At 45.7% G+C, this 26,284-nt stretch overlaps 1 protein-coding gene and 1 non-coding gene across 2 annotated transcripts in view; both read left to right on the top strand.

Annotated features, from left to right (window-relative positions):
* Positions 1-26,284, top strand: part of tmem108 (transmembrane protein 108) — a 41,573-nt gene that overhangs the window by 1,262 nt on the left and 14,027 nt on the right. The window contains exon 2 of the mRNA XM_068582386.1: positions 24,338-24,421. Within this exon, the coding sequence (XP_068438487.1) occupies positions 24,382-24,421 (40 nt within the window). The 5' untranslated portion in view covers positions 24,338-24,381. The remainder of the gene's footprint in view (positions 1-24,337; positions 24,422-26,284) is intronic.
* trnar-ccg (transfer RNA arginine (anticodon CCG)) lies at positions 18,912-18,984 on the top strand. Its single transcript has one exon. It is a non-coding gene; the product is annotated as a tRNA-Arg (tRNA).

Below are 26,284 nucleotides of genomic sequence, written 5' to 3'. Positions count from 1 at the left end.
CCAGTGCCATGTGTGTGCAGAGGTAGGGGGGGAGGGAGAGGGGTCAGCGGGGGTGTTGACATCTGTAGCTGACAGCTTCCTCGGGGCGAGCCGACATGCTGTGATACCACGAATGAGTATTAAGGAACATATGAGCGAAGCACTTAACAGTAATGAGGACATTTATTCCTCGTGCATCTGGAGAGATGGCGTGCTGGGCGGCAAACTCTGGCGACATCTATTGACTGTAACCAGATACACAAATAGATGATTTGGGTTTTAGATTGCAGTTGATCCGAAAGTGCGTGATGGAAAAAAAACGTTCGCTTGGCTGAAATCCTTTTGTTTTTCAGCGACTTTACACCGATTAAATTGGTTTAACGGTCCAGTGTGCTGCTTTGTAGCGACATCTAGTGGTGGAGATGCAGAATGCAACCAACTGAAACTTCTGCTTCGTGCCAAACATATAGGAGAGGATTGATTAAGAGATTATTCTAGGCGAACGAAAACACAGCAAATCTCATTTTCAGGTTATTCTATACCAATTGAAACATACTTGTAAATATTATTTTCACACTGACCTACAAACTGGCCCTTATTCGTATCGACACTAAACAGTCCCAAACCTGAAACTAGTCAATTAGTTGATTGTCAGAAAATGAATCGCTAACTGTTTTGTTAAAAATCTTTCTGAAGCAAGAGGACTTAGAGTCTACAGTCGCACTACAGTGACTCTTTGAGGCTGAGCTAAATGCTGATGTCAGCTTGAAAGGAAAACATGCTGATGTCTAATATAATCTGTTAGAATTCAGTATGTATTGAGATGTACACAAAACCAACAAACGTGAACCTCAAGAATGCACAAAACAAGGTAACGTCAACTTGGCCTCTGGGATTATGTGCTGGTGTTTTTCAGTATTTCCTTATATTTGATAATACTAAGCAATTAATACAGAGGAAAATTGCACTGAGGCGGTTTTGGCAATATCGCCAACAAATCCTGCCAATTCTTTCTGATGTTGTCCCGTATGATCTCACAAAGTGTGCGTCAGTCATTTCAACACCTTCCTATTTGGTGTGATTCTGTCAACATTAGGAATCTTTTTTTTTTTTTTTAGTTCAATGGCTGAACAGCTGCTCTCTTATCGGCCAAGTCAGGAAAAGTTTACATTAACACGGAAACTATCAGCTTTCACGTCCACGTCAGCGGACCTCCCTTGAACAAACGTATCGAGGGGAAGTCCCAGGAAAAAGGAAAATCTGGTTTCTGACTCTTGCAGCAGAAAGTCCGAGCCGATGGGAAACTGTTGGGGAATGTGAGCGTGGCAGGGCTGCATGGGTTTCATGCTTTTGAAGTAAGCACCACTGATGGCTGGTGGAGAGTGGTACACCATGAGGTGGAATGCAGGCCCCCGTGGGCCCCTTCATGCCGCACAGTATGTGCGATGGACTTTGCACCTTCGTCCGGCCTGACAAAACAGGATTTCGCCGAAAGCAATGGGAGGAAAAAGCCAGCCGGTGCCTCCGCCATTTCTTTTTCCTGTGCTTTGTGAACGCCACGCGGTATTAACGGAGGCCCTCCGCTGGTTTCAAAATGACTTAAATACAGGAAACACTGAGGGGGTAGGCGCCGCTCTGAAAAAGCATGAGGAAAAAATACATTTCCCACGTAGTACTTATAATCCTATCAGCTAAAGAGGGTTCCCATAGGACCAGGCGGCTTCAAAAAGCCAAAAGCAACCTCTGAACTTTTTGAAAGCCCTCATCCCGTATCAGTGGTGTCAGCGCCGGCTCTGTTGACCATTGGGGGCGGTATCGGTGCTTCAGGTAAACAACCCCACCTGCCCCCGACCGAGCACAGGTGCAGCCGATAGACGGCAATGAATAACGAAACCATTATGCTGATGAAAGGGGGCGACGGGCTGAAGGGTGGATAAGAGTTTGGCGACCGTCGGAGCGTGAGGTGTTTACAAGGGGAATTCCTCACATTCCTCAGCTGCAGCCATGCCACTCCAATCTGCACCTCCACCCACTGATGGTCACCCTCTGTGCCGAGAGGGACCCAAGGGGCGAAATGGCCCAAATAGCCCCCTCTCTCCCCAGGAAGTAGACCCTGATAATGTGTTATGTAAGGCGATTCGAGAGTGTTGCTTTAGAGATTTTGGGCAGCATTTGATAGGGCTAGGAAAGCAGGCTGAGGATCAGGTGCAGCGGACCCCAAGTTGACACACAGAGGCTTGTTTTTTTAGCTTTAACTGGGGGAAAAAAGGATTTTTGAGTTCAGGCTTAAGCAAAATAACGGAGCTTTTAGTATACGTTTGTTGTTATCCATTGGATTGGCTTTGTGAACCAAGCAGGTGTGATGCAACAAATACAGTGAACATTGCGCGATGGCTTTGTGTGTTGAGGATTAATCACAGGAGAAGTGTGAGTGGCAGCCATGCTAGCAGCTATGCTAGCTGCCGTGCTTCGTCAGCCGGTCCAACGCTTTAGTCCAGACCGGAAAATCCCAAAAGCTATCGACATTTGGAACATACTTTCATGTTGCCCAGAGTAAATCAGTAAATAATAGCACGCTAACAAACTAATCTAAGCACAATGACGTTAGCGTTTAGCTAAGTGCAGCCTCACAGAGCTGCTAGCATGGCTGGAGACTAGTCTTGTTTGACTACGCACCTTTATGGTAAAGATTTGTTCTGAAATATTATAATCTGAAATATTTAACCTACACGATGATCCCTCAGTGTTGGAACATAATTCTCACTCAAAATAAGTAATTTAGATATTAAATGAGTAAAAGCAAAGCAAGCTAGATTTGTCGTCTGTTGCCGCATTATTTTATGATGAGGCATTAAATCGACCTAAATAGTTGGATATATTTCAAGGGATTTCTTATATCAAAGGCCTTAAAGTGCAAATGCTTCTGTTTGAAATCTCCTGTGCCTTGTTGTATAAGGCGGTCATGAGGCTGGACTTTAGGCTTCATCCCTTTAGTCGATGAAACTATTTCCAGCTATTTTCAGTTTTTTTTCAAAAGCAAAGATCTTTAAGCTTAACGGTCACTAATCACACAACTCTTTCCTTTCTCGTTTGTGTTAGCGAATGTTTGTGTTGTTAACATCTGAGACCCCCTTTAATCCAGCTGCCCTGTCAAAAAGATCCTGAAAAAGGATAAATGTGTGTCATATGTTGTGACGTGAGGCATGTTTAATACCGACATGTGAAAAGCGAAACACAGGAACTCCTTTGTAGGCACCTCGGGACTCTGAGGGTTTGTGTTTTAGGATCAATTGTCACATTTTTTTAATGCAACTCAGATGACCGGGTCTAATAGGATTATGGGAAGGCCTTGTGGGAGGGGTGACACGTCACCCCTGCAAACCCAGCCTGGGGGTCATGTGATGGAGGGGGACAATACCAGCCGATGATTACGGGGTCTGCGGTTGGGCTCACCTACGAGGATTACTCAGAGCCTCTAATGGAAGGCGGGTTGTGAACTTGTGACCCCGGCCCGCGAGGAAGCAAATCACCCAAGAAAAGTGCTTATTTGTGAAAAAAAAAGAAGCTAAAACCGTTAGTCTCTGGTTTCCCTTGCAACTCCTTCAATCTGGATATTTGCTTTTTTCAGCGCTGGACTTCTCGCAACAGCAAAAACGCAATTTTTTTAATAATTTGTGAACAGTTCTACTTTTGGGTGACAGCAGATTGTATTGACGGTCCTTTGCATGCATCCAGCCGCCGGGCTTCTGAGTTGCAGTCAGTTGAAATCAAACCTCGTCGACTGTCCAGACTCCTCTGATGGAGGCTGCAGATTAAAGTGGCACCATATGCTGCAGACCAGGGAGACCCCCTCCCCGATGGTAGATCTTATTATTGCGCTCTATATCACTGTCAGCAGCTAATTGTGGTGGAGGACCGAGGTTACGGGGAGAGGGGACTTCCCTATCTCGTCTTAAACGCTCGGTCATTGCTACTTTACCCTGCCACCTAAATCAAAGCAGCGTTTCCTCTCGGTTCCTTTGTGGCGGAGATAATCCTGCAGATTTTTTTTTTATTTATCCGTCCTCTGGAGCACTTTGCAGCCCTTTATCGGGCACTCATTGAAATACTTTGTGAGGGAAATGATCATATATGGTTACTTGCACGATAAAGGGTTGTAACTCATCCTCTTTCGGCGCTTTAAAACGCCGTCTTAGTGTGGACGCTCGGTGTGTGTGAACGTATAGCGTGGACATGGTCATGTACGACTCGTTTTCACGCAATTTGAGTCCAGATTGAGTCCAGTCTGAAAGCCAGGAAAGGAAATCTGGAGCTTTTTTGAGAGTATCAAACCATTGTTTTCTCCGTGTGCCCATGCCGCATATGGCTCATTTCATGGCTGCTGGAGAGCCTGATTGATGGGCTGAAGAGCAGCGGGGCTGATGTGACTCATGTACGGCGCTCGGCAAGGCAGAAGGCCAATCCTCGTCCGGGTCACGCGAGGTAAAAAAAACGAAATGGAAGAAGAAAGATTAGTCAGGCTGCGATATATAAAGTGCCAAATTGCTCTTTTTAAAAGGTTGTTTACTGAGAATCTCTTGGTGTAGGTACAAGTGCGAGCCAAGAACGCCGATACAGTACGTATCTGACGTCGTCCTTCGCCGAATGTCTCATGGGAGCTGACATTTCATTGTAATCATTGCATTAACCACCTCTGGGAGAACTCCTCAAATATGAAACTATCGACGCTTGTCACCCCCAATTAGAGAGCAGTTTATGTGCTTTTGCTCCCGTTCTCTTCCTCCTTCTCCGTCTCGCTCTGCCGTCTGAGAGATCCGTGGCCCCAGGGGGGGCTGGGAAGCTGTCTCGTAATCTGAGACGGCATTAATACTGAATAAGATGGAGAGAGAAAGGCGTCGGTCCCGTAAAATTAATTTCCATACACGGAGTGGCGTTGAAATTTAGAGAAAGGAAAAAAAAGAAATTGCGTCACAGTTGGATTTTTTGCAGAGTAAGTTTGTGTGTTTGTGTTTGTGTTGCTGGTAGTGGTGGTTGGGATTGTGGGGTTTTTTTTGTGTCACCATGGAGACAGTGCCATTAGCGTGTGGCGAGGACTTTGATGCCGGAGTGAGAACGGCATTGGCAGCAGAAAGAAGCAACGTGGCAACAACAAAATCGGAGTGGACGCCACTGGGCAGACGTATGGCTTTTAAAATAAAAAACCTGGAAACGTGTCCTTCACGGTCTTTATCGCTGCTAACTTTCACAGTTGTACCTGCACGTGGTTGTGTTGCTGATCCATTGACACCACAAGGTCCATGTGTGCACCCAGATTACCCAATATGCACTGGGAACGCCAGGCCGCATAAGCCAATCCAAGCGGCTGCTGGACTGACTCCCCCCTTGTCAGCGCTCCCTGAAGAGGACTCTGTCCTTTGGGGGCGAGAAGAGATGACTTGACGTTTTTTTTTTCGGGGGGGTTCGTCAGAAGCTGCAAATATTTGGGACACTGTCGCAGGCTGTTTGTGCTGCAAGAGGACTGCAGCCCCCTTGAAGTTGCGTGATGCAGTACAGACGTCCGCGTATATATATGACATGTCAAACACGCTGTAGTCACTGCAATGATTTCTCTCTCCCTCGCAACGCTGTCAGGATTTATTCCACATCTTTCGTGTTTCGGCTCAGAGGAGCAAACCAGCAGTGTGGTTTGAACATGCGACCGTATGATCCTTGAAGAAATGGTTCGGCGTTTCGGGATCAGGCTCGGTTGCTTTCTTGCCGAGAGTCAGACGATCAATACCAATCTCTTGGTCACTTGCTCGCTGAGCAAGCAGGAGGATGTTAGCGTAGCTTAGCATGAAGAATTCAATGACACTGAATGGTTATCGATGGATGAAGTGCTGCCCATTAAAGGTAAAATAAATGGGGTTTGGCTTCATTAAAATTAGAACTTTAACATTTCACATTTTGCAGAGCATTTTCAAACGTAGCATATACATCATATGCATCAATTAGCAGTTGTTGGGTTTTTTTCTACTTTGTAATACATGACAGTGAACATTATGTCTGCATACCGAAGTCACCAGGTTCACTATGTGGCATTTAGTTTGGGATCCTTTCATGAGTGAAAATATGTTTTTTAATACAGTTTGGATGACTGAAGCACTTTCATTAACTAATCTGGCACCCTGACTTTTAAATGAAGTTAAACAGCCAGTTTTATAATATCATTATAAATTGTCCTTGCATGGTGTATTTCACAAAGTAAATGTGCGTTTAATTCGTACCAATTTTACTCAGAGTGGGAGAAAGAAATACTGGTCCATGTTTTTGCCCCAGGCCTCCTGACCACGATGATGAAATATCCAAATGAATGAAGACTTGATGTTCATTGTGATGGATTGCAGCCCGTGATGTGAATCTAACAAGTGTGCAACCAGTGTGTGCAACATTTTAACACAATATTGTTCCATTCTTTGCAAAGTGGTTGGCTGTAATCCGTAGTAAATAAGACATGCAGATGATCCTTTAAGTTGCGTGATGCAGTACAGAAGTCATCTTGTGCAGAAACTGTCCCCACAGCAGCGCTTAAAATAATGTCAGAGAGGTTTTGGCCCTCAGCTCTGCTCCCCCCCCCCCCCCCCCGGGGATTCGCTCCATTCTTCCACCAATAATAGATCCCGCTGCTCATCCCTGACGTATTGTCCCACGCCCAACATCACACAGAAGAGAGAGGCAGCGAGCTGATGGAGGCAGCGGGGTGATGGGGGCAGCGGGGTGATGGAGGCAGCGGCACCTGCACATGCTCTTCAGGCCGTCCCCGTCTCCCCGCGGGGCCAAACATTTGACATTTAACTACGATGGCCGTGAACAGGCCACCGCAAGGCCATTGACATTCATTTTTTTCTCGCGGTTTTGTCTCTTTCCAGCTCTGCTCCTCTGCGCCGTCGTGGTCTCAACCAGCCAGAATGCAAAGAAAGAGTTGGTGCACGAATGTTAAATCAGTAAACAAAATCTAGCGGTGATATGATGTATTTAAAGAACTACAAAGGAAGAAATGTCCAATATTTAATGGTTCCAGTTTGCTGCTTTTCCCTGTCGTTAATATTGAATTAATATGTTTAGGTTTTAGACTGCACATCGTTTTTCCTCTCATTTGTCACCCATCCTTTAATCTCTCCGAGACCAAGAAACTACATGAACTTTCCCGATGACATATCGGCAATATCCTCTTTGTGTTGTTCATTATTTTTGTCCGTTTGATGTGAGAACAAAGGGGCGCGCATCACATGGGGCTTTATCACTCAATCATAGACTTTGTGAAGCAAACAAATCACCCACTGCTCCATCTCCGCCCTACCACAGCACTGCACCATCACTTCATCCATAATGTTAAACACTGCTGACTGTCTATGTGTGTGTGTGTGTGTGTGTGTGTGTGTGTGTCACCCATCTCATCCATACCACGCTGAGTCCAGCTTGTTTACCTATTCATTAATTCAGCCATGAGTGATGGCACAGGCAAACCAAAGCGCTTCATCCTCTGGTAATTAAACGTCTGTTGGTGAGACATTTTTCTATTGGAAAGCATTTTTTTTTAAAACACACACACACACACACACACACACACACAGAGACACACACACTCTCTCGGTTTCTGAGAAGCTGCCGGTGGGCGTCCGGGCTGGCGCTGGTAATTAGCGTGCTGAGTGGTTGCACTGATTGCTTCATTATTTCTCCGATAGGCATCTGCGAGAGATATTTGATGGATGTTGCGCGTTTGAAAGTCCGCGCTGGAGCTTCCTCGTGCGGACGCCAACTCGTCAAACTTTGAAGGCCGCCTCGCAACACTCCCATTTACCACACGCAGGTCCTCAAGCCGCCCCCTCATCCCTCCTGATCCTCTTGCATCAGACGCACCGAAGCTCGACGCACTTAACCGCCGAGCGTGCACAAAACGTGTGAATCCTCTTAGGGTTTCGGTCGCACGCTGCGGTCGGAGTTGTGAAAGAGAGGTTTTTCTAAATGCGGCTGCTTCGCAGGAGGAGGATTCAGAATAGTGTGTTTGTTTTTGGCTCACAGCGAGTTCAGCGTGACGCTGCGAGCAGGGGAGCGATTATCAACCGCCCGTCCCCGGTTTTCACAGGCCGATTATTTTCGTGTGCGGCAAGATATCGACGGTTTGAGACACTGGCAACGATGCACAATCGTCGTCTTTTGGGAAGTGGGACTGTTTTCAAAGGTGTTTGTGGAAACACACAACAGCAAAACATGCAGAGCAGCGCTTTGACTTCAGCGCCGAATCGATTGAGTTATTGTGTCAGGAAAAAAGAACAAGACAACTATTTGATTATGAATATTTCGAAGTCATCCAGCAGCGTGGCTGGCTTGTATTTATAGCATGCTGAGGGAAGGTGGGAACATTATACCTGATTAATAACACAGAAAACAAGCAGCGCTGCCAAATATTGCCCGTGGTTGTTAGTCAGTCATTTAATATGTCCAGACCCTCAAATATGAACATTTGCTGCTTTTATATCTTTTGTAAAGTGAGTCTTTTTGGATTTTTGGACCAAACAATCAACAACAAGACGCCTCTTTGTGCTTTGAGAAGTAGGGATCTCGCCATTTGCCCACGATTTGCTGAAAAGATCATCCAATAATTGTGCAAATACTAGATGGATGAATCAATAATCGTTGGTCGCAGTCATATTTTAATCGCTTTGACAATAACACGGTTGAAGAAGAATCCTGAGTGTGTGAGTTTGTTGTCACAATCAGGTTGTATTGCTAAAACGTTAAATTGATTTCATTTTTGTGCTGTCAGAGATATTTCTTTGCCTTTATTTCCACATTTCTTTGACAGCGAAACACTTAATTGCTCATAAATAATTGTTCGTTCCTTCAGAGATATGTCATCCCGAATCGCTTGCAATTCAATTCTGTTATTTCTACTCCCAGTCGTGATGTGTTTCTTTCCTGAGAGCAACACCGTGATACAATCCCACATGTCGCCTCCTCACTGAACGGGCCTAAGGAGGGTCTCACTCTTCAAAATGTCGACGCCGTCGGGTCCCCACGCCGTCACCTCTCCTGTCATCTCCAGGTGAACGTCCGTCACTTACACTCCCAGCTCCCAACCCGACCGCCGCCTCTCTCTCTAATCGTTGCGTTCTCCCGCGGTGGCTTCAGAAGAAAGGTCACCCCTGTCCGGATGGGAGACCCGGGGCTCGATTTGGGTGTGTGTGTGTGTGTGTGTGTGTGTGGACATGCAATTTAGTCCTGGTGTAATTGGCTTATTAGGCCTTTAGTCTGTTTGCAGAATTGAGCAACTGGGCGGCTCATCCATGAGTAAATTCTCCACTTTCAGGCCAATTGTCCTTGTCATGTTTTTGCTGAGTGCATCTGCCTTCCTCCGTCAGCCTGAATCGCGTGGAGAAGGCGTAATTGATGCGACGTGCGTGTGTGTGTATATGTGTGTGTGTGCCCGCATACAGCAAGCCAGACACAGTCTCCGGACTAGCAGCTCTTGGAGTTAATCCGTCTCACTAATAGTGGAGGGGGGGGGGGGCTGGTGGAGCAGAGGAGGAAGAGGAGGAGAGAGGAGAACAATACAACATCTCTCCCCCTCCTCCCCTCCCTCCTCTCCCCGTCTCCGGACACGTGGTCATCGCCCGGCGGGAAATCTCTGGACCTTGGAGCGTTCTTTACGGATGTTGCTCCTCTCGGTCGCTCGTCCCAGCTGGCTCTCAGCGGTCTCTGCCGCGCCGCTCAAGGAAACGAGGTACAATAGCCGCCCTCCCCTCCGAGGAAAAAAACATCCTTCTCCAGTGATTTTCGTTCCGGCCATTGTCACCAGACAAGAGGTTGCGTCCAGGGGTACAGTTAGGAATGTGTGTGTGTGTGTGTGTGTGTGTGTGTGAGGGCTTTCTGAGGTGTGTGGAAACATATGTATTGCTGCGTCTACCTCATGGACATTCCTGATCCTGAATGCACCAAAAGGCCTTTCGCCTCCTGTCCTGCCGCCGACACATAGCTCCTGCGTGATTCACACTCTCACAATAGTCAGATTATCAGATCGTATGTTTACAGGAAACGGGTGAATTCCTCTGCCGACTGTCGCATTTTTGCTCCCTGACATCATGAAATATGTATATTGTTGTGGAACAAAAGAATCTTCTTGCTTAGTTATTTCCTTTTGGGGGGTTTCCTTTGTTGCGTTGGAGTCTCGGAGGTATAAGACATTCAGCGTGTTATCATTCCCCAACATTTTTGCGTTGTTACTCCTCGAAGTGCTGTTGTTTTCGACCAAGAGAGTTGTGTTGTATTGTTGCATTGTTTCTTTTAGAGACTCAAACTACAGAGGATTATATTTGAGCGAGTTAACTCTTAATCTTAGGATCAATATGTTCAACTAAATCATCTCAAAACTCACTATGTGTTGTCCTGTGGTCCTCATCAGCAGTTGAGATATTACACTATTAGGTCAAACATGCAGTATTTCACAATTTAAAACAACAATACGTTTTTAATCTCGTAAATTATCAGATGACCCCACAGGGGGTCCTGAGCCGTAGGGTGAGACCCCCTCTTCTATTGCATCTCTTGCATTTCACAGCATCTTTAATAATAATAATGATGATAACTTGAGTGCCATCAGACGTCCAACTGCTCTGACTCAACCGCCCAGGGTTTGTTTTTCAACCCCTCAGTATGTTGAAATAAACCCAAAATCCCGCCCTGTTAAATCTGTTATGCCGATTTGAAGGGATTAAGCTTGTTTGTGATATTATGCCCTCTTTGTTGGTGGCAACCCGGGGGCGTCTTATTATTTTTTTTAGCGTGGAGTGAAAACCTAGAAGAGTCGGGTTCCAAACCTCTCGGTTTGTCATCTTACGCCACTACATCTTGTAATCTCTCACCCTCGAGGCAAATACAGCTGCTTTTCATGTTCCTGCGCGATACTTTGTTAGGTGACATGAATCATTCAGACCTGCAGCTTGACTTCAGCCTTCTTACATATGCAAGTATCCAAGCTCGTCTGGATGTGGTTCAGTTTCAACTTCATCGATGTGTGAGTCATCGTTTTTCTTCCGAGGCGACCGACTCTCCTCCCCTTCTCAGAAACGGCTTCACGTCGGGGACTTCGAGGCACTTTGACAAATGCTCCTTCGCAGTTTAATGTCGCAGCGGCCGTGCTGCAGTGCACTAATAGCGCCGCCGCGCTCACTGATCCCGGCGGTTTAACTCAGTGTGTCGAAGCCCGTGCGTGTGTTCTCGACAAAGTATCGCCGGCGTTAATGAAAGATTCACCTGCTCTCGTACGGGAGGGTAAAGGTCAGGGAGGCCTTGTGTTAACAGTGACGCGCGCCGGGGAGGCTGCAGGGCAGACGGCGGCTCGCAGCAGCCTCGGCGTTGCAGTGCTGTGTCATGCTGTTCCTGCTGTAGCGTTGGCTTGTCTGTTCGTCTCAATTTGAAAACCTCTGGAGAAGTGTCTGCCTTTTATTGACGATCCGGAGCTAAAAATACCTGCTGCCTCACCAATCAGAGCGGAGAACAGGTCGAGCAGCGAGGCGATTGGCCGCGACGTCCAATGAATGTTGCTAACGGTTCTCCAGATCTCGACAAAAATATCAAACGGCATAAACCTACAGCCGATGAATACATTAGAAGTGAAAGTTGCAAACACTAGCAGCGTTATTTGACAGATTATTCTTGATGAGGATTTCTTCATCTGCATTTTACAAGTCTGACCATAATTTGAAGGTAATTTGCTCAAAATGAGGCAAATGTGCAGGGTTTTATTTCGGGAGGCGGCTCTTCTTCTATGGTTGGACGATTGCATACACATTTCCTGTTTGTTGCAGATTGAATATATTCCTTTCTAATCCCCCGCTCGGATGTTAAATCTTACAAATAAGTAATTAAAACTTTGAAAAATACAAACAATAAATCAATGTGACTCATTTTTACAAAGCTCTTCTAACTGAATCGCTCTATTTTCGGCCACCAGCAGGTCGGCCATCACCTTGACTGGCAGAACGTGAGGCCTGACAGGTGTTCAACCTGCTGCTGACAGGCTGTCAGGTGGAGGACTCACACGTCACCGGCTTTACAGGGAAATGTGACACAGTCCTAACTAAGGGTGGGGGGAAAAAAATCGATACAGCATAGTATCGCAATATTTTGCGCGGCGATATTGTATCGATACCTGCTGCAAGCCAAGAATCGATCTTTTATTTAATCAATTCTAAACGTTTCGGTCCGAGAATAATTAAATCAATTTACTTTTTGTTGGCAAAGTTTTCCTTTGGGGACAATTTGCGGCTAAATTTTTTAAATAAATCGCATTATATCGCGATACTCAATGTATCGCGATAATATCGTATCGTAGACGGTTTGGATATCATACATTGTACCTTCTTTTTTTTTTAATAATCCCCTCAAATTGGACAATAATACAGAAAATCTTTAAATGAATAAAAAAAAATGGTTGATCTCTGTACGTTTAATCAAAAATGTCAAACTTTCTACACTTCTTATCCCTTTACACTTCTTCCTTTTATCTTCTCTGCAGCAGTCGCATTCTTACAACAGTAATAACCACTTTCACTCTTTTGACCGGTCGGTCTCAATCTGAAACTCAAACCGCTTTCTGAATGCAGCAGGTAGATGCAGCCGGCCGGGCAGGTGTGTCCTCAGATAAGATTCCTATCCATGTGGTGTCAGAGAGGCTTTTCTGGGGCAAACAGTGGAAAGTGAACCCTTTCTTATATTGACGCACTTTTCTGCAATGCCGAATGTTCCTTTGACTTGTGTGTCGTCAACCGTCTGTGGTTCTGCTAATCTTTATAATCAGAGGTCTTTCCAGTGCTCGAGCACAGCTTACATACGTCTCAACAATATCTCAATCATAGAAATGTCCCTTTTCAGTCACAATAGCAGCTCGCGGTTTTCTTTTGTGAGCAGACATTTGCATGATGACTGTTTTGTAGGAAGTTGCAGAATCGAGACTTAAACGCTGTCAAAATTGCTCACTATATCTTGAGTTTTAAGTGTATTTATACAGGACAAATTACAAGTGTATTTTCAATCAATCAATTGTAATGTTCTGTCGTGTGTGTGTGGGGTTTTTTTTTATCCCCTTGGAGGCGGCCGAAAAAGAGAAAAACACAATGCTAATTTATTATTATCATATGAAGTTGTTATGGTGAACCTGTCAGCCACGGAGCAACATTAGCATCCATTAGCAGTTGTGTTTCCGTCAACACAACACAGAAATACCTGGCTGTTGAGCTGCTTGATGTTCCCCCTCATTTTGTGGGCTGTTTGGTGCAAAAAGCACTGAGTGGGATTTCAGATTTCATTTTTTACTGAAAATATCTGCCAGTAAGAATGAACCAAAACTGTGACGTTAACCAAAACAATTAGCGAAAACATGCTAAAACACTGCAGTAGGGAAATAATAATATAATTAGTATACTCTACTGCAGTGTTTTAGCATATAGATATATTGAATAATATATGTACAGTGAACATTAGTTAAATATTAATGCAGATGCATAAGTTATGTGTTCTACTCTGTTGTCTTTAATGTCTTTTTTTTATATTTCTCTTGTGTATCTGTATATAATATGTAAATAGGTACAAAGAGAGCAAAGTATAACTAACCGGTGTCAAAATCCATGTCTGTACACACACGGCTAATAAAGCTGATTGTGATTCTGATATTGAGCAGCCTCTTTGACATCATAAATACTGATTTCATCTATTGTTAACATAAACATATTGATCAGTACAGCTTCAAATGCACATAGAGACACACAGAGATATAATAAAGGTTGAGATTTCTTGTGTTCTTGTTGGTTCATATATACATATATAAATATATGTATATATATATATATATATATATATATATATATATATATATATATATATATATATATATATGTCCCATAATTGCCATCTTCAAGACTGGCAGCTTTACAACGCCCCCTTTGGTTTAAGGGACTCCGAGCACGAAGACCGAGCGTGAAGTAAAGATGAGAGAAGAGGAAGAGGAGGATACTTATTTGGATGAAAGCTTGACATGACATTAAAGGAGTAGGGAGCAAAGAGAGATTGGAGATGAAGGAAACGAGAGGCCCCGCGGCTCAGGGCTTTTTCTACGACATCAAGCCCCGCGTTAGAACCGCTGCGATCACGTTTGAGAGCGGTAACAGCCTCCCCCGACTTCTGGGAGTTAAGACAGCACATATGCAAAGTAAGTCTATCATCCTGTAGCCTGCCAAGGATCCATGCCTGGAGAACACACAAGCAATGAAAGTTATCACCGTGAACCGCTTGTCTCAGCCTCTGGGACGCTAAATCAGGAGCTGTAGTCAAAACCACATTAGTTGAGTTTAAATCCATTCTGAAAATAGTCTTTCTGAAAGGAAAAATGATGCTTTTGAAGATGGAGGAGGAAGGAGCGTCTCGGCGTATCCATCCAGCAGCGCGACAATCTTTGATGGGTGAGGTCAAATACTTCATCAAAGGTCTCCCAACCTCTTTTCCTGGTGTAAATTTAGATCTTTGACAGCCATTACGGGGAGGATTATGTGCTTGTTATCCAATACTGTGGCCTCATCGAGCGGCGCTGGTCCGATAATCGATGTGGAGAGAGCAGACTTTACATATCAATCTGTTGGTCGGCCTGACAGTTTGCAGCCGCACCGTCAGATGTAACGCTCCAGAGATCTGGCTGTGAGACAGAAGTCAAGGATGAGGCTTTGATCGAATGCTTTTTTACCCCCTCTGGGTGTGTTATATATGAAAGAGAAAAAGGGCAAAGAAAGGGTTGTGTTCGTTTTAGCAAACAGATTTTTGAGCTCCGTATTCTAATTATTCACTTTTTCTCAAAGCTGCAAAAAAAAAGTCTTGTAAAAGATCATTTGTTTTACATTATTCATGTCGCCTTCTGACCTTCTCCCCTGCTGTTCTCTTTTTTAAGTGAACAGAAAGCAATGCTTTGTGCACACACATTACATCATTTTCACTTCATTAGTGCAGATTCACAAAGAGGAAAGCAGGCAAATTAAATATCCCCTTTTGGAAACAGCAGCCGGAAACAAATGCCGCTCGAAAAATAATATTTTTTCATCCAAATCTGTATTCATGTCATCGTGCATGTGTGTCAGTCAGATCTCCGGTTTGATCAGATATGTATATCCTTTATAGATTTGCTCTAACGTGACCCTCGGATGTATTAAAACAAGCATTTTAGTGCGTGTCTGGATTGTGTTTCCGCCGCTGCGTCAAAAAAGCGAACGTCTCTGGCGGCGGGTGTCATTATGCGTCCACTAAGTGTGGTGAATGGACCTGTCATCTTAAGCCCCTTTCACCTATTTTGTTAGCGACGCTCCTTTTTTTGATTGTGTTACCGGTTGTGACAAGCATGGCGGGGACGTGACACGCTGTAGTCTCACGTTACTCTTCACCCAGAAGCTTGCAGCATAGCAGTCAGTCATGAGGGGGGGGGGGGGGTCACACGAGGACATGAAGAAGAGAGAGAGAGAGAGAGAGAGAGAGAGACAGAGGGAAGGATATTTACGACTCAGACAGTGGCGAGGGCTGAGCTGAATCCCAATGGCTGCTCCTTTACTACCGTGACGTGAACGCTGTCTCTCATTAGAGAAGCAACACGCTTGTGCAGAGCGTTTGCAGGTGATCTCCAGGTGAGTGAGTATCACCGGGAAAAAAAAGACAAATATCATCCACTTATAGGATAAATCCATCTAATCGGATTCAGCGTTCATCATCTAAGAGCTCGTCCACGTCGAGGTGCTTTGTGAGGAGGCACTTTAATTTACCTGTGCAGACTCTTTTTTTTCTTCGCAATCTTCTATTTCTGTTTTCACCCTTCCTAAAATGTACAGAAAAGGCTTTTGTTAAATAATAATGGATTCCACAGACCGGTGATCATTGAAACCCGGGGCGACATCTCCAGATAAAGTTTGTACCGCGTGCAGTCGGCCCGTCAGGTCTGACTTCAACGCTAATCAAACGCATTCACTGACAGCGCGGCTTCAATCATCCAAGTGCTTGGTATTCAGTCGGCGGTGTCGTCTTCCCAGTGATATAACAAAGTCTGTCACGGGTTTCCTCCCCAGGGCTCTGTTACCGGCCTCGCTCTTTGTTCCCGCTGATTCCATCCCCCCGGCTTCAATCTCTCAGACCGTCTGGCCTTGCCTCGGTTTTAATGAACGCCTGGTTTGATACGGCGAGCCTGGCACCGACTCTCGCCGTGTAAAAACACGCCGGCGCCCGTCGACGACGTGACTCCCTAAAGATTTGAGACTCGAGTCGGAATTCACGTCATGAAACTGAGGTTTTAAGTCTTGAGACTTGGGTCAACAAGACGAGGACTTGACTTGGACTTGGACTCCTGTGAGAGTAGCGCCCATCCTCCTGTTCCCCTTTAGGTAAACACAGCTCTGTTAGCGCTTCCGCCATAGTTTGCACTGTTAGCGCTGCTAGCGCTGTCAGTTATGAGTCACAATGCTCCCCATAGTGAATATTCACCCTTGAAAGAAAGACTTGAACTCAGGTGGAACTTAATTAATCAGAATAACAACTTGAGACCGCACTTGATTGCGGAGCGAGTGTTTTGACTGCGAAGACTCGTCTCCCAAGAGATTGAATAGAAGATCAGTCTTGAGTGACTAAAATGAGGACATGAGACTTGAACCATTGTGAGACTTGACTCTCTAAACACTCGAAGCTCGAGTTACAAAGGTATTGACATTAATTAGACTTGATTGCTGTGAGTCCTGAGACTAAAGACCTGGACTCCAGTGAGACACGAGTCACCGTAATGACTTGACCTGAACTAATGTAAGACTTGACACGACACATGCTAAAGTCTTGACTTGTGTCTTGGGTTGCAATTGACTCTTGGTAGACATTAGTTAAACCTTGACTACTTCAGCTTTGACTCAGACTTTAGTCAACTAAATGATGACTCCAGACTTGTTCTGCACTTAATTTAAGGACTTGATATTGTGACTTAAGTTGAACTTAAGCCACAAAAAGAATGGAAATCAGATTTGGACTTAAGAACCATGAGACGTACTTTGCTCGGCTTGATACTTGAAAGCGACAGCCTTAAGTTTTATAACTTCTTAAGATCTGAACATGCACTTTGCGATGACTTCACGTGGCCGTAGAGGGCTTGAGAGCTCTAAAAGATGTAACACAGCCGTGACCTGCACAGGAAGCTCACGCTTTAAAACTCTCTTTGTGAAAATGGACTCATAAAGATGGGCAGGAGATGGAGCCGGCGACCATTTATCTCTCTATCTGTGTCTCGCATGTGCTCCCACGCCCACAGACCGGGCTTCGGCCACGATTCCTCTGATGAATTGCTTCAGTAATTGGTCGTGTGTGTGTGTGTGTGTGTGTGTGTGAAATGAAGAGGCCGGTGATGCTTTTCTTCTCCTCCTCGTATGCCCCCCGAGTGCAGCAGCTCTTCCTGTTGTCCTCTGAACAAGTGAGAGATTGATTCGTCCTGTAAGAGCCACGGCAGCTTTTTCCTCTCTGTTGATGTGATGTGAGAGCGAAGCTGAGATTTTATGCTTTTGGGATGTTTGGTGGGGATTTTTTTTTATACAAATGATCTCTAAATTGTCGTGATACAATCTCCCACGATAACAATGATACATTTATGAGAATTTTTAATCCGTTTTCCTCCTACAAAAAAAAAAAAGAAGCCTAATCCTTGTTTTGAGTGTCAGAATTTGATCCAATCGGTCCGATAACATTTGGAAACTCGAGAAAAGCTGTACAATAGAGGAATTATCTTATCTCCATTTAAGTAAGGATAGACCTTAAACACTCTAAAAAAATCTACTCAAAAGTCAATTTTATGTTTGACTGTTTCTTTACGTAGCTTTTCTTTATTATATGACTTTTTAAAATTACATTTATGGCCCTTTTCTCACTATGATAGTAGACAGAACTTATAATAGCGCTAAGTACTCAGTCTTGGCATGTGGGGATTCATACTATAACCTCAATAATTGTAAATTATAATCCATAATTGACCTTCTAGTTTCTTTCGGGTGCTTGTTCTAAAGACAATACTCTGCTAGCTTTTGTGTTTAATCCTGTGTCACTATGTGAATGCCAATGTATGGCTAATGCATATTTTATCACCTTAACCTGTTAAAGACAGATTTGATTATTTCATTTCCATAATGTTGCCTCCATAATGACTGTAAGAGGGGTATAAAAAAAGGTGAACCAATACAAATTTGGTCACAGCAAACTCAATCAGTGGTGAGGTCCATGCAGCCCTTTGCATGATGATGAGGAGAAAGGGCTTCAAACCAATCACGCTAATATCTGGGAGTACGTCGTGACTAACAGTGTTCCAGCCCTGCGCTGTTCTCCGCGGCTTCGACATTAATGACTATTGACAAGCGCATCATCTTTACTGCTACACACTGTCCTGCTTCCTCAGCACTGGGCATATGAAATATGTTAACTTGTGGACGCGAGCCAAGACACAGATGTGACCTGACAGCTTGCTCACTGAGCACATTAGGTCTGTCAGTGTAAGCATGATGCCGGCATCCTGAGACATGTGAACATCAAACCTGGAGGTGTTTTTTTTTTCTTCTTTTTTTTGAAGTAAACAGGTTCATAGGCGGCGATTGGTTTGGAGAAATGTGCTTGTTATTGGTTACCTGAACTCTGAATGCACTCTGACGTCATGTTTGGGTTTCCTGTTGAGAAGAAGTTGCTGTTTTGATCGTCACAGAAACATCTCAACATGTCTCACACTGGTTGAAGGAATTTGCAGATTTAAAAAGTTGACGTTTCTGCCGGTGGACAACGTTCTCCACCACGCTGGTTGCAGTATTACCCCCAACAACGACAGATCCATCTCCAAAATCATTCATTGTATTGACCCAGTGGCCTAATGGATAAGGCATCAGCCTCCGGAGCTGGGGATTGTGGGTTCGAGTCCCATCTGGGTTGCATCTTTGCCTCCGTTGCTGTAGCTCATGGGGATGAGCGGTTGTCCTGAATATGTATGATCTCCATAGTTTGCATGTTGAAGGTCTTTGAGCAGGATGTTGCTCTTCACTAACCCACTGCTCCTGCTAATAAGACATACTTCATGTATGAAATATGGCAAACATATACATTTTTTCAGTCTAAAATACTGGAACCTATCTTCACTCCAACCAATCGTTTCTTAAGAAAATGGAATAAAGTGATTCTGTTAGGTTTTCGTATGCTAATAGTTTGTTTTTTTTACATGTTTAGATGATTGATGATCAGGATAATGTCGTGAACAGCAATTATTTTATCCAGAATCATCGTGGCGCGCCGACTCAAATCCTCTCGGCCTAAAAGACGGCTGTGAACAGTTTGCGTCTCGCTCTTTCAGTGCCTGTCGACGTCTGTAATCAGCTTTGGCGTTATGACATTCACAAAAGATTGCAGCCGTGTCCCAGATCCACAGAAAAACATACAGAATAAAATGTTTAATGAAATACAAAATGTACGGGACGACGCAACGATAATAGAGCAATAGAGCACTTCAATACGCGCTTTTCCCCCTGAGGACCATTTGTGCTCTGAAGTGGTCTGACCTGACTTTGTCCACTTGTTCCACCTGTCGTCATTATATCAGTTTTCTGCGCACTTCCGAGCTCTTCAGTATCTTTAATGAACGAATATTGAAGCAAATCTGCTGACGTGTTTAAACAGTACTAGTACCAGTGTTTGTTTTGGGGTTTCCTGCTTTTGTGCAACCAAATGAAGTACAGTAGCGCGTCTCCTCCGGTGGTACTTCACAGTGAACGGCATGCTGGGAGTCTAGTGTTCTTTTAATGGCTGGTGTGTTGCTGCACCTGGAGGGGGAGTGATGCCGCTGATTGATAACCTGCTCGTCCTCCTCCTTCCAGCCTTCATGACGCGGCACCTGCAACTCATCCCGCCACGTTCAGCATCCAGAGCCTCGACTGACACGTTCAGCTCACCGCTGTGACTCAGCAACATGGCCGCCTTCAGGGATGGAAGGATTAGAGAGCTCCCTGGAAACCTGTTCTTGCATTGTGGTTCTTGCTGCTTGCATTTAATTTAGGCCTGTCGTTGGACGGGATCAATACTCATAATCATTCAGTTGTTGTGTGTGTGTGTCTGTGTGTGTGTGTGTGTATCCTGCTGTACAATGAAGTTATCGAAGCCCCAGAGTCTCTCTTGAGTCACCAGCACTGCTTTTCAACCCTCCCACTGACGGAAAATGGTCTGGTAACAGAATTGTTCACAGCTGTAATCAGTAATCGGCCTCCCCGTTGCACAATAAGCCACAGTCTCACATGATTGGTGCCAAGCAGTACGTTGTTTTGCAAGGTCCCCAAGATGGCGACGACAGTGCCAGGAGGTAGCGCCCGAAGTACAGCCGCAACCTCCGGCACTTTTCTGGGGAGGAAACACGTGTGCAGAGGAAGAAACAGAGCCACGTGGGAATGTTCGTTTATTTCCATCAAAGGGTAAAACAAGCATTAAAGGGAAAAATGGGCACCATCTGTGTAAGCATGTCCCCTGGGTCGCTGTGGAAGGGCACGGCTGAGGGAAGTTTTGCCTCACACAACTTGAAACGGAGTCAAATCTGGGACATTGACGTAACCAGATTCTCTCTTATGTGATCATCCTGAAAGTCCGCCGTTAACGCCGAAAGATGAGTTTCCCACATCGTTTGGGTAATTTGCTGCAAGAATCTCTTCGACGATGTCTCAGCCGCAGGTGTCACGCTCCACCTCTCTTCACTCTGCACAGAGAGAAGCGTCACGACGGAGAGATAAACCGAAGCGTGAGAGCGTGAGCTTCAGAACTGCGGGGGGGAAAAAAGCGTCGTGATCGGGAGGTCCAGTTATCAGTTGTACTGCGAGAGCACAACACTGTGGTTTGCACCATTGATGTCGCCTCCCACACTTTCCTCCTCCTCCTCCTCCTCCTCCTCTTCCTCCTCCTCCTCGTTATGGAAAAGCTCTCAGGCTGCAGCCGCTGTGGGCAAGCAGCCAGCCTGCTGCCACGGCTCCTATACAGAACCGCAGAATAGAGGGAAGTCCAAAATTAAAAGCATTGTTGTCCCCGCGGCCGGTGGCCGCGGAGAGTTGGAGAGCGATCGGCTTATTTCATTGTGACGTCCCCCCGGGTGACCTTGGCTTTGGCCTCTGGTCTGCCCCCCCTTTTCCCCTCCAGACACACTATTCAGACCCGGACCAGGTCCCGTCAGCAGGACTGGGAACACAAAAAGCTGAGAAAAGCTCGTTACTGGATTTTATCACTCTGAGGGAGAATTTCAGTAATCTCAAAGCAACTTCCCTCCCCCTTTCTCCCCCCTCCCCTCCACACCCCGGTTCAGTTTAGACCCCCAAAAATGTCCTTGTGAATGAATTTGAATATAATGTACCATTAGGGTTGCCATGGTGATGGCTGCCGTCTGTGTGCATGTCAGTTGCCATGCAACTTTTTTTTTTTCCTCTCTCTCTCCAGCGGGAAGCGAGGCTGCTCTCTACGTGCACAGAGCTGGAGATGTACATCAGCGTCTTTCTACATCCGATCTATGATTGTTGAAGCCAGTAGTGTCGATGTTGTCTGCAAGAAAAGGTTTCTTTTTCATACTTATCATAATTCTCCTTTTTTTTTTTTTTGAAGAGGTGGAGGTAGAGTGGTTTTCAAATCTCCCCCATTTTCTTTCCGTGTCACTTGTGACACTGTTGTTGGCTCGGAGAGGGTGGAGACATCTGCCTTCTCTGACACAGGAAGCTCCCTTCTTTCCTCCGTCCACAAAGTTCCTCACGTCCATGTCTCCATGTTCAGGCCCCAAAGAAACAGCATTCAAACGTTCAAACGTACCGGTTTCATATATATGATCCTCGTAGTTTGAGGTTGTAAGTTTATCAGAGCGTGAAAACAAAAGTATGAAGTTTAGCCAAGGCTTCATTTTTCCGGATGACTCCGCATATTTTTTTTTGGTCTGAGCCCCTTTGTGCGTGGGCTTGAATGTAACGGCGCAGCAGACTCCGCCTCCACGCGAAGGCCTCCATTCACCCAGTGGGAATCCCTCGCGAAGCAACAACGACACGATCCCTCACCGGCTTCCCGTCGTGCCAACACGTCCGCTGTACTGGAAGTGAATCCATGCTTCTGCGTTGGAGGGAGAGGGTTAAGCGTCGCCGCAAACAGACTGCCAGCGCCAGCCGAGGATCCCTCACCCCGTGTGAGGTTTCAGGGCCGCGACCCTGACCGTCATCTCTCATTATCTTCCACCTGCATGTGTTCGCAGCAGCAGGAGGAGGCTTGTCTTTTGTCCGACGTGCAGCTCCGTCCTGAAGTAACAAGTACAAACCAAACACTCGGTGCCACTGTCTCTCGTCTCCCCCCCCCCCCTTCCACTCACCTTCGCTTGGCCCTCACCTCCTTGTGCGCTGTGCATTTAAAGAGCGTGTCTATGAGGCTGCGCTGGCCTGGCGAGCGCTGATGAGGTGTAATCACCGTGGAGAGGCTCAGCTGCTCTCGTCGCACCCCGCCAGTGAGCTCATTAGGCCGGGAAAATGACGCTGGAAAACAAGGCAAATGTAAACACAGAGAAGGAGAAGAGCTGCAGCATCACGGCTACGAGTTCGACGCCATGATGGGTGTCGGGACGGTTGCAGCTCAGATGTGGAGCCGGGAAAAAGTGACGGTCTGAACCCACGGCGTTATGATTCAAGCTCTCGAACAAAATTGTGTGTGTTACTTACCAAACATGTGCCCTGATAACTAATTTAGTTTCTCATCTTGCCTTGTTATAGTCGTTCATTTTATTTATTTATTTCCGTGTTGCAACAGTAGTACGAAGTCAGGAGGAGGGACGGAGAATATTTCTTCTAAATTGTCATTTGTTACAGTTCTGTGCTCATTATTTCATGCTTTTCTTTTGACTCTCCCTCGAGGCAAACACTACAGAAATCCTCTAAAGTATCCGACAGACAGTAGATGGATGGATGGTTAGATGGATTTAACATCAGTTATGCTCATTCGACACATTTTTCCAAATATCTCAAAACGTGTGTGCTCAGATTAAGCGTTGGAAGGTTGCAGCAGAATAAGCCGGATGACTCAGTCAGATGTAGTGTGTTGCCTCACAGCGGGGCTCCATTTATGAGAAATAAGGCCTCATGAAAGGATCAGCGGCCTACAACCCTGTGCTTTTGTTGTCTGTCCTCCCTCATCTCACACAACTCACACACAGAATTACAGGTCGCCTGAAACCAGAACTCTCATTCTGAGGGACGCAAATCCAATTTCACATGTCACACTCACAACAGATTATTCATGCAGGTAGCTTGAATGGTGCGAAGGTGTGTGCGTGTGTGTGCGTGTGTGTGTGTGTTTTCAATACGATAAGGCTGGCAGAATCAGTAACTTCTTTTGAATCACTTCTTAAAACCCATTTTTATAGAATTGCTTTGAAGTGATGTAACACAACACAACCAAATAAATAAGCAAAAAGACCAGTAGAAAACAAACAAATATATAAAATAAACAAACAAAACCATGGGAACAAAAACACCTGCATATTAGATCATAAAAATAAAACATAAAAAACATTAAAAAAAACATAAAATGACGACTTTGAATATCTATAAAAGCCCTTTGTAAACCTGTTTCTAAAAGTGTTATATCCATAAGTTATTATTATTATAACTTCTTAAGAAGTATGAGTCTGTTTATGTGTACTACTGCGTCTGAGAGGTGTGGGCATGTGTGTTGCCCAAGGGCACCACCACAAAGGGAGGCGAACACACACAGTCCTCTGGGGGTGAAAGGGTGTGTGTTTGTGTGTTCTTTCATTCAACAGAAGGCCACCAGTGAGTCACTCTCCTCAAGAGCACCTTTGGGTTCTTGTCTGTCTCAGAACAAGGCTGACTGGTCACCGGTTAATGCTCCATAATCGGTTTTACTCACCAGCACGGCCTCCAGGATGACCGACGCTGATCTGAAGCCCGAGCAGCGGAGGCTGCACCCGGTCTTTTATTGTGACATTTCAGTCGGGTGAGGTTCATATGATCCGCTGTGAGAGGTGTTACTGTTTTTCTAGCAGTCATTACAAGGATTAAAGTGTCGAGGTTAAGCCGCACAATCGTATCTGCAATGCCTTCTTTTCTTTTTTTGTGTCCACCCTACTTGATAAACCTGCCCCGACACAATCACAGTACATCACACTGACACGAGACCGTGACTTGAACGTGATTTTGACACCTGATCGCTGAGTTTCTTCTTACCTTTCTGTCTTTTTCTGCTCCCTCTCTCTCTCTCTCTCTGTCTTCACTAGAGAACCATGAGCACTGTGGAGGAGGAACCGGATCACATGATACCATGAAGACAAGCCTGCAGGTCCTGCGCTGCCAGATGCTGAGTGAGTAAACCCAAAGGGGGGCGGACGAGGACATCCAGGGTGATGCCTTTTCTAACCACAAGCGCTCAAAATATTCCTTTATATATGCAGGAACCTGTAGATCTCACTGTACATACAGTGTTGCATCCCCTCAGTTCTTGTTCTAGTTCGAGTTTGTGCTGCTTCAGATTCAGAGGACAGGATAACGTCTCGGTACACAGCTCTGGCAGGCCACCAGCGCAGAATGTCACATGAATATGGAGCGTGGAGGGTCGGACTGGGACCCACCAGGCGGCCTGGATGGTTAGCTAAACAGACTGATGATGATATCTGATATGCACCCCCCTCCCGAGGTCCACCTCAGGCCAGCGGAGCCAAAGGCTGTCTGACAAATCGGCCTTAATCCCTCAGAAGTGATAAACTCGGACTGGACTGCTGTGAGCGAAGTGCTCTAAGCTGTAAACAGAGGTGGAGCGAGGTCACGTCGCAGCGGTCTGAGTCGAAACTGCGGGCCAGCTCTTCATATAGAGTTTATATTAAGACCATATCTCTCTTTCTCGGAGAGCACGGCGCTCTCTTTTACTTCGCATCGAGGCACTTCCAACAGGGTGTTGCCTCTTTTACAGTGGGCAGGGAGACTTACCTGAGATCTCTGCTGCTGTACTATACACAGACATGTCTCATTCATCTGTACCAGCCATCTGCAGGATGACAGATGTGCATTGACATCCTCAGCCTGCATGCAAGAGAAGGGATGCTGCAGGTATGGAAGAGAACTGAGACGGATGATGCCGCATCCTGACAGGCGACGGAGCAGGAAGACATTCCCTCGGTCCTGTTTTGTGTTCGTTCGTCTTCTGCCTTGTCAGTGGTCCCTGTGTACTTTAAGCGGGCATGTTGTGATGGCATTATACACCAAGAACAATGCAGAGAAGTTTCTTGTCTGGCAGCTGAAAGCCTGACAAGCGAGGCAGTCGCTTGCACATTCTGTTTTAAAGTTGTCTCCTTGAAAGACCAGTCGGCGTGAAGTGTAAATGAGTACAGGAGGCTTGAGTAATCCTCCCAGTCTGACTTTGCCTCGTCTTGTATGACTGGAGTGTGTTGTCGCAACAGTTAGTAGTCTCTTTAAAGCCGTCAACAACAGTGAAGATGTTGAAATGCTCCGTAAAGGGGAAAACATTGTCTGTGACTTTAATGGAGTTGTGTAACTGCGAGCCTGTAATTCAGTGTTCTCCTCAGATTCCAGACAGCTTCCTGTTTAGCGTTTCTCCTTCCTGTTGCCGCTGTCAGCCGCTAAAGCTCAATCATTATCCAAGTAAACGGCAGAAGGACTCTTTGTTGTTCTTGTTTCCACATTCCCTCTCCCCCCACGTCTGATTCTCAAGATAAACGTGTCTCTGTGTTCAAAGCCGCGGTAACCCGACAAACAATTTGCGCGGCGTTCAAACAGGAAGCCATTATCCCGTTACGAAAGCTTTCCCCTCTTATCGTGGGGCTCACATCTGTAGCGCCCTCCCCGCTCGCCGCCTCTTCACCCGCTCCGCCCGTCCAGCCCTCCTCCGGCAGGACGGATCCAGAGGTTCCTCAGGACGTGCCCTATCTGTCCGTTTCCCTCCTCACGGGACAGACGAACACACCCAGAAGCAAAGGAATGTGTCTGCTCGTCACCTCCAAGATGACTCGCTATACATGCACGGGACATGAATACGCCGCCACATGAGCATGATCGCATGAAGCTGGAGGATTTATTAGTGCAGGAATGCACATTGAAATGTAGTTCAGTCGTGAAAGAACTGTCAAATGAAGAAACTTGGTATTCTGAAATGAAAAAGCCGCATTCATGAAAGTCGAGCGTTCTCATGCAACGTCATCAAACAGGAAGGA

The sequence above is a fragment of the Clinocottus analis genome, unplaced genomic scaffold, assembly GCF_023055335.1.
Source record: "Clinocottus analis isolate CAN_PGR_092001 unplaced genomic scaffold, fCliAna1.0.p SCAF_18, whole genome shotgun sequence".
NCBI classification, from domain to species: domain Eukaryota; kingdom Metazoa; phylum Chordata; class Actinopteri; order Perciformes; family Cottidae; genus Clinocottus; species Clinocottus analis.
The sequence above is the reverse complement of the archived record's forward strand: the minus strand, read 5'-3'. Positions and strand labels throughout refer to the sequence as shown.